Genomic DNA, 10,303 nt, shown 5'->3' on the forward strand with positions numbered 1-10,303 from the left:
GCGACGTGGTATATGGAGAGCAGGGAGAAGTCACAGCATTCACTGGAATGACAGGCGGCACATCCCTGCTGTCCCACGCCTGACGCTGGAGGGGAGAGCGGAAGGGCGCAGTCCTCGGGCTTCACCCGAACCCTTCCCCTCGCTGTAAGGGTAGGGCATCCGGTGGGGTTCGCTCCCGTACACGCTTCAGCACCATGCTTCATCCACTGGGGCGTGGGGGAGCCTTGCAAGCAAGGGGGTGAAGGAGGGAGGGAGGGAGACAGCATCGGGAAAGCTTGGCAATTAAAGTTTTAAAATATACAAAATGTAACACGCTGGAAAAAATTTAAAAGTTGCAAGACAAGAAAGGAAAAGAAAGAAGTATCTGGGGTGAGGAGAAAGGACTGGAAGATGGTGGGAGAAGACTCCAGGAGCAGGTAAGGTCTACTCAGCACTACTCCCTCTGGTAGCCACTCAGTTCTACCTCCTCCTTGCGGCGCCGCTGCGTGAAGAGGGAGCTGAAGGGGTAGAGCTTGGCTTTGGCCTGGAAGCGCTGCCCAGCAATGTCGATCTCGTACTCGCCCTGGTTGATGAAGTCAGTTGTCACCACCAGCTCTTCTCCAGTCTTCTCGTCAAAGTGGTGCACAAAGCCGAGGCAGACGTGCCGCTCCAGCGTGTAGCTGTAGGCGCTGCTGGTGGTCTTGCCCACGTAGCGGCCGTTGCGGAAAATGGGCTCCCCCCACCAGGGCCAGAGGTCCGTATCTGTGTCGTGGTCCTCGAGAATGAACATGGTGAAACGCTTGTACACGCCATTCTGCTTCTGTTCCAGCAGCGCTTCCTGGCCAACAAACTGCATTCCCTGTCGAGAAGAGGAAGCATCAGCTGATGAAAGGAACGCGAACCACAGCAGCTGCGGAGGTTCTGCAGACAATCCGACTGACACGCGGTGAATCTGCACTTGGAATTCATGTCCTGTCAAGACAGGCTGCTTCTACGTGCACAAACCCAGCTCAGACAGAAGCCTTCCTGTCATGTTTGTTGTTTCAGGTGTTAAAAGACACACCAATGTCTGAAGTGGGCCTTTAAAAAACCCATTCTAGTTTTCACCATAGCGAAAACCACGTCACAGTTCTAGTTTTTGCCAATTTTCTGGTTCCATACATCTACCATGTATTATAAACCGGAGGGAAACGGTAACAACATGAAACCTGCGTCCCTCTCCACCACATTCCCTTCTTGGAATTACTCGATTTGTTCTGGCTCGTGCAGAGGCGAGAAAGAGGACAACAAACAAGCAACAGAGATGGCACCTGCCACCACAACAAGCAGGATACAACTCTACACTAGTCTGTGCTAACAAAAATGGGTAACTCTGCTGTTTTATTAAAAATAGACACACCTCTTCTTGGCACCTATCCTTGTACTTCATGTCATTAAATGCCACCTGGTGCAGAGGCTGGCTTTTGCTTCATCAGATTGAGAAGAGAGCTGGGAGAAACTTGAACCCTGAGCATCTGTAAGGTACCCAGCCTCCTCACCACACCGAGCACCGCGCGCACGGGCAAGGCAGAGCCCCGGAACGCTGTCTGGGAAGGGAGACAGAATGTTTTTGATATTTCTGTACCTTTTCCAGCTTGACCTGGAACTCGCGTCCACACTCCATAGGAGTGGTAAAAGCATCCAGGTCCTGGCCCCAGAACGCAAAGAACTTCTCGATGCGCAGGCTGCGGAGCGCGTAGTAACCGGCGTTCCGAATGCCGTACTTCTGCCCCATGTTCATCACCTCGTTGTAGACGTGCAGGGCGTACTGGAAAGGAAGGGTGGCACGTGGAGTTGAAGGCTAACGCCAGGAGAGCAGGTCAGCATCTCACAGCAGCACGGATGTTACCGTGTCCTGCTGCCGGAGCAAGCACCAGCGGGCTGCCAGGCAGGGACACTCGTCCTGGTGCCGGCAGGCAGCTCTCCCATGGACCGGACCAGACATTGCATTACCCTGAGCCAGCCTGGAAAGGGTTTCTCATTAAGCATGCAAGCAACTGTCTTAATCAGCTGAGGCTACTTAAGAGAGGTCCTCTTACCTCTATGGGGATGTAAAGCACAAATCCAGGTTCTCCCGTGTGAGTGATGCTCATCACACGGATGCCATTAGCATAGCCCACGCTCATCTCCTGCAGAAGAAGAGGGGGTGAAATCACCCGAACTGGAACACAGCACAGAGCTCCAGAGGGAGCACAGCGCAAAACACAGAGCACAACGGCCAGCCCTCTCCCCCCTTCCTCACTACAACTTGCCACCAGCACATATTTGCCAAGAATTCACATTTAAAAATTCAAACAGGGATGTCCCATTATCCTGACTTGTTGACAATAAGCCTTGGAACCAGGTCCGGACACAGGCTGGTATTGTAGATACGACACAAGTGGAGCAGCAGCTCTCTGCTCAGCCTCTAACATGACAGGGGACAATGGATGACTCCCGAGTCACCGATCCCAGCTGCCCCTCTTGCTGATGGCTTCATAATCGATTATATGAAACATGGCAAGACATCAGATAGCACCAAGCCTACAGCGAGTGGAATACTGAAAAAAGTGTATGTGCGCTCGTGTATTTAGCAAGCAGGACCCAAAGAGCAGCAGTCGAAGTGAGCCTAGCGAGTTCATTACCAGCCGAGCTCAATAACTGCAGCAACCCCCACCTCGAACCACCCAGAACGTGCTGCTTCCTCTCCTTCCACTCATGCTTCGGAAAAGCTAGCAGGGCAAGAGGAAGGAAACACAGTCACTTACCTTGCAAAAGAGAGAGGGAAAGTGTTCTGCAGTCATCGGGGCATACGACAGCTCTGACAAGACATCCACAGCACGGGGGCCAATCAGGTTGAGAGCTGAAGAGGGGACAATGACGGTATTAGGATGAGACCGGAGGAGTCTTGCCCAGTGTCTAACCTGCAGATGCACATGCCCTAGTTTCTAAAGTTTTAGTGTTTATTGAACCAATTTAAGAACGGACGAAAGAGTCATTAAGCCTTCTCCTGACAGTCGGCAGGAAAGGAAAGCTGTCTCCCAGCTTTGGGCTCGCTAGGAGGATGTCTCCGAATTGCTGTTTTCAACCAGCTGTTTGGAAAGGAGACCCTGTCACCACTCTAGGCACTTTGAACAAGGAACTGGCATGCGGCACAGGACACCGCTGGTGATTTCGAGCTGTATAAAGAGGTTTGTTTTCCGTGGTCTCTTACCCGTGTACTTCCAGGTGACATCTTCCATGGTCAGGCTGCTGTCATCGGGCAAGCGGTCCTTCAGCCAGGCCCAGCAATGGACTTGTTGGTCAGTAGGAGAAATCATGAAGAAGCTGGAACAGACAAATCGAAACCAAGAAACCAGTTCATTCTTTGTCCACAACTACTGGAGCCATTCAACAGCTCCCAAGCTAACGGAGACCAAACCAGGCTGGTTCGCAAAAACCGCAGCTCAGGTCTCTGGATCGATGCCACCCTACCAGCCCGGCCCTCCAGCCTCAGCAGCAGTCTGGTGACAAGGAGCGACCAGCAGTGGAATGCAGGCAGCTCACGAGGTATCACAAAAGTCACCACCTTTTTGCTGAAGGAGCTCGCAGCTCTTCCCCGCCAGTGACTGTCTGCTCTGACCGTCAGAAGAGCGCGTGGTTCACACAGCAATTTCTTGTTGCAAAGGTCTTGTCAGACACAATGGTGGTTATTGTCAACAGTGCCCCAAAACAGAACGTCACTTGATATGTGAAAATGAGCTACTTGTTGTGTAGCTCTTTCCGATGAACTGCGAGTTGAAGTACATCGCTGACAGACATAACATCTGCAGAGGGGAGCAGGCAAGCAGGAAAGCTACCGGTTCCACACAGGGCTGGGCGGTATTTTTAAGCAATACATAACGCAGACAGAAGAGGAAAAGAAAGGAAAGCTGTTTCCAGTTGGACACGCAGCAAAGGATAATGCTTTCACACCAACACAATGAAAGCACACACAGAAAACGGTCCAGAGAAATAAAACCAACGTTAGGCTGGGACGTGCCCATGAAGTTTTTAGGAATGTGGAGGTTTTTTTATGAAATGCCGAAGAGAGCCCGCCCAAACCGTTACGTCTAAGGATGAGATCATCCTGTGATCGTGTCAGTTTGCGCCAGAGAGCACAAAAAAGAACCGAGACACCACAGAGCTGAGAATTCGAGTAGCCACACTGCAATGAGAGCTGAAATCATCAAAAAGCAGAATTTCAGCAGGCAGTTCCCACGAGGATACTGGCCAGGAGCCATCGGGGGACTGTTTGGTTTGCGCTTTAAACTCTAATGACTGCCGGAAACAATTTGTCTTTCAACTAAGAAATCAAGCATCTGAAGGCCTAGCATTTTGTAAACATCTGTGTCCACGTGCAGCCCCAGAGAACAGCCTATTTCCCCCAGCACCGGTAAATCCAGGCGCTCCCTCTCATCGGGTTACCGAATTAGGAACAAAGGTGGAGAACCGAGACTTTCCTTTTTGGTTTCCAGCAGTGAAAAAAGTTTATGCTCCCTATTAAGAGGTTCCTAAAGGCTCTCAGGGCGAGGACGCTGCCTGCAGGCCTACCTGCGTTTGCTCAGCCGCGCTATGCTGCAGTCGTTCTCGTAGCCTCCCTTCTCGTTAAGCATTCCGGTGTGCACGACATGCCCGACGGGCACGTCCAGGTCGTTGGAGAAGAGGTACTGCAGGCTCGCCAGCGCCTGGTCTCCTGTGGACTACAGGGATCAAAAGGGAGAGGAAGTCAGATGAGTTTAAGATCACACCAACATCCTGACCCAAGTTCTTTCAATTTGTAACGACAGGGACACTGACGTCTCGAGTGTAACAGGATACGACGGTGACATAGCGCTGGAGGCAGAATTCTATTTATGGACGAAGCGGTGTTCCTATGAGCCGGGCCTTCGACAGAATCTACGCTAAATACTGCGGCACCGCCTGAATTCGGTCAGGCGGCTGGACTCCCTCTACCCGCCCGTAAGAGGACACGTGAAATTTTGCGGAAGCAGCCAATGACAAAAGGTCACCTTTTCCAGGCTGACGCTCTGTCAGTCAGAGGCACTTACACTTATTTCAAACTTGGTGAAAGACGACATGTCAATGACGCAAACCGCTTCCTTGCAGCACTTGACTTCGGAACCCACAATATCGAACCAGTCCGGTTTGTAGAAGGTTTTGCTCTGATCCAAATCCAGCAGGTCTAATGTAACGAGGAACCAAAGGGACAAATTCATAAACCGGATGAACCCGAGATCTTGCACAGACCAACGGGGCTGCACAAGGCAGAAAACAGGATCTCACCTTTCCCAGGTGGGACGAAGTACTTGACTCTCTCGAATCCGTGCTTCTCCATCCAGCGAGCTCCTTGGGCGTCCAGGCGGTCGTACAGCGGGGAAGTCCGCAGCTGCCGGCCAGTCTGGAAGTCCCAGCGGGGGACCTTCAGATCACACATGAGGGCTGCAATGGTCACAAAGACCATCAGTCCATTACTAAGCAGAGTGATGGATGATCTTTACTGAAACTTTTCTTCCAGCTTATCGATACTTACTAAAGACCTGAACCACTAATAAAATTCCCTCCAAACCTCTCGGATCTCCCCTCGCTGCTTTTGGAAAATTGACAAATCTGTTTTGATCTGTTTACAGCTATTCCACACCAGAGTGACACTACGTGCTCAGAACACTTGTGGTCTCATGACAACACTGCCAGGCTCCCAGAGCCTTCCCATTTTTCAGGCACTCATGCCGTCTAGCATTAATTAGGCATGATTTCTCCTTGCCAGTGCACAGGATCAGACACTTGTCATCTCGACAATGCTAATGCTGGGGCAGGGAACCCACAGCTACAAGGAGCACCTAATTCGTCACCTTAAATATTGGCAGTTCAGCCTCTCTGATTATCGAGGCTTCTCCCATACCTTTTCAGCCAAGATAGAATAATCTTATCTAGAAAACAAGTTACCCTAATAAATGTTTAGCATCCTCCCTGCTTCCCAGAGACTACTCAAGCTGGAATACTTCTTTATAAATGTTAAGTTTCTACGCAGGTTATAAACTGCTTAAAATTGAAGATAAGCTGAATATTTCTTACTGAATACTTCTATTGCTTTTTGCCTATAGCGAATGACTTAACGATTTTATTGGAATTATCTAGTATCTGAAAGAGTGGGTAGAGGGAAGAATAGATTAGAAAGGGAATGCAACATCGCAGAAATTGGATACATCATTTATGTAAAAACTAGGGATCCTGTAGCTGCCAGGACTGAGATTTGTATCGGGAAACACCTGCAGAATAATGCCAAGAGAATAAAGGGACAGGAAGAAATTCAAAGCATAAGGTTTCTGTTTCCTGGATGTAGCAGCTTCTCTGCTGTCACCCAAGCCCACAGCATTCGCTGCTATTCAAACCAGTGCTCCTGGTCTGCACTGCTCCTGGTGAAGCACTTCGTGCTTCTCCCTGAACCTCCAGAAGTTGCCCCCATGATCTCAGGACAGATAGTCAGACAACAGGAGGAAACCAGTGTGGCTTTAGGCAGGAACAATGCCATCTCAGATCTGTTCTGCGAGGTATTTATCACGAACTTTGGCAGAAGAAAGCAGAGCGTGTCTACGAAGACGTCCCGAATGGCATGAGATCACGGGACTGCAGGCTCCTGAGTTGCAAGTGAGATCACTTCCACACTGTAGCGACGTGCAAAGAACAACAGTGTTCGAGACAGTCTAATAAGCCCAGCTGAGACGTTGGCGGTGGTTTATTAGGCTGCAGTCCTACACAGGACTCTCCCCCAGCAGAGGCAAAGCACGGGCATAGCGGGGAGCAAGGTACCAAGAGCATTTCTTCAAGGAAAGCAAGTAAGAATATAGCTAGTACCAAACCACCCCGCCTCTCCCTTCCTCTGCGGAGAGGTTGTATTGCCACAAAGGAGACCAGGAAGAAGGAAGATGGTTCTCAAGAGCGATGACAGAGGAGAGACAGCACAGCAAAGAGGAAAACCTCAGCCATCCTAGCCAGCACTGACCGCAGAGCCCTGACTTACGCATTACTTCCATCACACGGTGACGCAGGAAAGTGCGACTGCTCTGAAGGGTCCCAAAGCGTTTCAAATCCAGAGGCCAGACATTTTCTGACGGATACCCATTCACCATCCACTCTGCCAGGTACCTGACGGAAGAAGTAAAGAACGACTGAGATATCGGCCCATATCTTCAGGGAACGAGTCTAGCTTTGAAGTCAGAAGCAAGGCAATTTGAACCTGAGAATTTCCTTCTGGAGGGAGAGAGAAGACAACTGACATGGCGTTCTAAGTACTAGCAGACTCGGGAAGGTTTCTCTTCACAAAACCTGTCCATCAGATTTCTAAATTACTCATTTCCCATTAGGATGAAACATTCAGGGCAGCGGGAAGTTAAGGACACATGGTAAACGAAGCCAGAGCCTGGCTAAGGCGGTGTCACGTCCTCAGGCTATGCTACAGAGGCTGGTGCTGGGTTTCTCGGTTGGAGGCTGCTGACCGCTTCACTGTTCTCCAGCACCTAGTGTAGGCTCAGCCACAAACCACTGGCGACCGCAGCTGTTTTGGCACGAGGCGCCAGACTGGTTACGTTTAGCTACGCTTCTAGCAGTGAAGGAGGAAGGCCCGCTCCAGAGCTAAAGGACAAAGGCAGCTCAGACCAAAGCAGAGCAGAAGGATCTGTTCACAGTCAGTAACCAGGAAAACAAAGGGGTTTGACGCTGATCATTTACAGTTACATTAGCCAGCTGAGCTGCTTATCTTGAGGCTGCAGCCACACATGGACAAAGAGTGCTTTTACCTTCAGGAACTATTTTGATTCTTAGAGGACCTCAGTGCATCTTATATGACAAAGAAAAAAATCATTAGTTTCTTCCCTGGTGAGTTAAATTAATAGATAACGGACAGAAACTAGCGAGGACAAATGCAGATCCTAATGCCTGCCATGACAAACGAGTGGCTGGTTAAGACAGCAGAAGGGGTGCTGGGTCACCAAACCCAAGTGGCAGTCAGAGGGAGTGATGATCACTCTGAAAGCACCTTTGCTGCTGGGATCACACTTATGTATGTCTCAAAGTATGTGAGTTAACGCAGGAACTGGATTTTACTGGGTAACGATCCCATCCCTCGCTCACTGGCAGAGGACAGTCTTTAACGGTACTGGCAGCACTGGCATCACACATGCAGTGCTTCATCTGCACCAGATTCACTCTGCCTTCAGAGGAAGTAACTGCTGGGTCAATGGGAATGAGCTAAGGCCCTCAATCAAGTAATTAATTAAAGGGGACCATGGAGCACAGAAGATGTGGCAATATATGCTTTGCTAAGCTTTTCTCTTCCTGGTAGATTAAAAAATCAGACCAGTTAGCTCTAAGGAAGCTGACTTGATCCCCAGCAGGCTGCTGATCACTGAGATGCGATGCCTGAAGACAGTCCAGCACAAATTTGGGATACACACTAGAGAACATAATCAGAACACGGCAACTGCTCCTCTCCTTCACTTGGGTTGGAAATGAAAGAGGAGTCTTTGTCAGAGAGGAGGTCACAAGTACTGACCATAATATTCTACACACAAGAATCACCTGAGCAGCCCCTTTTCATGGTTAAAACTTTACTGACACACAGAACAGCGATGAACCACTTACTTGCCTGCGCCCCCACCATATGAGATCCCAGCCGAGTTCATGCCAGCCAGGACGAAGTAGCCCCGCACGGTGGGCGACTCCCCCATGATGCACCGCATATCTGGGGTGAAGGACTCCGGGCAGTTCACTAAATGCATGATCTGCAGAGCCTCCAAATCCGGCATCCTGCGCAGCAGGGCGCTCAGAAGCGGTTCTAGGACCCAAGACAAACAAAAGAAGACAAAAAGTCACAGCCTTCAGCCTCAATGCATTTCAGCTACTTCACCTTGAACCTGGACAACACGAGAGAGGCAGGCTGTTATCTGAGGAGACAGAAACCGCTTCCAGGTTTCAGTACAGCCACAGGATAAACTTTACCTGCTGCCATCAAACTCCTTCAAGCGTGGCATAAAAGCAGCCACAGCGATCCAGACCAAGAGCCCAGTATTGTTTTCAACAGGGCAAGAGCGTGTTTGGTTTTGTTCGGGAAGAGACAGGAACAGACGCCAGATACCTAGTGAGGAGGCAGATCTGTACGACACTTGTCCCACGCACTCTGCCAGCCTCCACTCACCATCAGCTCAGAGGGTTTCTAAAACCCAGCTCTGTTTCCCCTATTTAGTAACGCCTAAACTGATCTCCCTAAGTGCCTGACCAGTCCTCCCCGAGCTGGTGAAAACATCCTATAGGTGCTGACAAGGAGTTAGCTCCACATATTCAGTATTTGTTGTACGAGGAATCACCTTCCCTCTCTCTGAAATTCACACTCGATTAACATTTTCTGATGGCTCCCCGTTGGCGTAATAGAAGAGAGAGTAAGAGGAGATTCCCCATCATCTATTTCAACACTTCACAGACCTCTGTTTATCTCCCTTCTGTCACCTCTTTTTCCAGGCCCACCCTGTCACTCCTTGCTTGGGAGCCGTTCCAGGCTTTGACTGGCCTCTTGCTGCTCTTTCCCCAGGCCGTCTCCAGTCACAGGATACGGTTGAGATCGGAAGCCTCGACCACCACCCACGACCCGGCAAACCAGGGATTTAGTGTTGCATGACGACTGTGTTTTCTGCTACTTTCCTAATAATTCCTGTCTTGTCTTTTGCTTTGACCGCTCCTGAGCTGATGTTTTCACAGAATTGATACAACTCCAAGGTCAGTTCAAGCCCATCATTTGGTGCGGTGAACATCAGACCATCCCCACACGCCCCCATACACAGATGTGTCACTTCACATTTATCCTCATGAATTTCCTTGCCACTTGGCTGCTCAGATGCTGGAAAGGTCCTTCAGCAATTCTTTGCTGACATTTGAGAGTGTTAATAAAGGGATAAGCTACCTACTTTGGTTTTCCTGTCCAGAAGTTACCTCTGTTAGCACTCCAGAGAAAGGCCCTCAAGGTTCAGCACTAATAACGCTCCTCGGCAGTAAAACAATCAGATTTCCCAGGACATAAGAAGGTGCAAACGCAGTCTTTCGGACCTGCTCTCTTCCTTCCCTCTCTCACACATCAGAATTCCAGAGTGAGAGCCTGTATTTACAGGCTTCTTTTTGTTATCGATAAAAAGAGGGATCAGTGTTAGATTTGTTCTCACATCCAGCCCAACACTTAAGCAACCGCACAGACTATTGAAGAATCAAAAGGTGTTTTAACCAAAGAGATCAAAGCAGGAAT

The 10,303-nt window shown here is 49.8% G+C and overlaps 1 protein-coding gene across 1 annotated transcript in view; it reads right to left on the reverse strand.

The window, feature by feature from the left end:
* Positions 1–433: 433 nt before the first annotated feature.
* Positions 434–10,303, reverse strand: part of PDPR (pyruvate dehydrogenase phosphatase regulatory subunit) — a 17,401-nt gene continuing 7,531 nt past the window's right edge. The window contains exons 8-17 of the mRNA XM_010137989.1: positions 8,656–8,848; positions 7,037–7,161; positions 5,302–5,457; positions 5,067–5,200; positions 4,570–4,718; positions 3,212–3,324; positions 2,766–2,860; positions 2,058–2,147; positions 1,604–1,786; positions 434–838 (exon numbers count right to left, since the gene is read on the reverse strand). Of these exons, the coding sequence (XP_010136291.1) occupies positions 434–838; positions 1,604–1,786; positions 2,058–2,147; positions 2,766–2,860; positions 3,212–3,324; positions 4,570–4,718; positions 5,067–5,200; positions 5,302–5,457; positions 7,037–7,161; positions 8,656–8,848 (1,643 nt within the window). The remainder of the gene's footprint in view (positions 839–1,603; positions 1,787–2,057; positions 2,148–2,765; positions 2,861–3,211; positions 3,325–4,569; positions 4,719–5,066; positions 5,201–5,301; positions 5,458–7,036; positions 7,162–8,655; positions 8,849–10,303) is intronic.

This window comes from Buceros rhinoceros, unplaced genomic scaffold (assembly GCF_000710305.1).
Source record: "Buceros rhinoceros silvestris isolate BGI_N320 unplaced genomic scaffold, ASM71030v1 scaffold10916, whole genome shotgun sequence".
NCBI lineage: Eukaryota > Metazoa > Chordata > Aves > Bucerotiformes > Bucerotidae > Buceros > Buceros rhinoceros.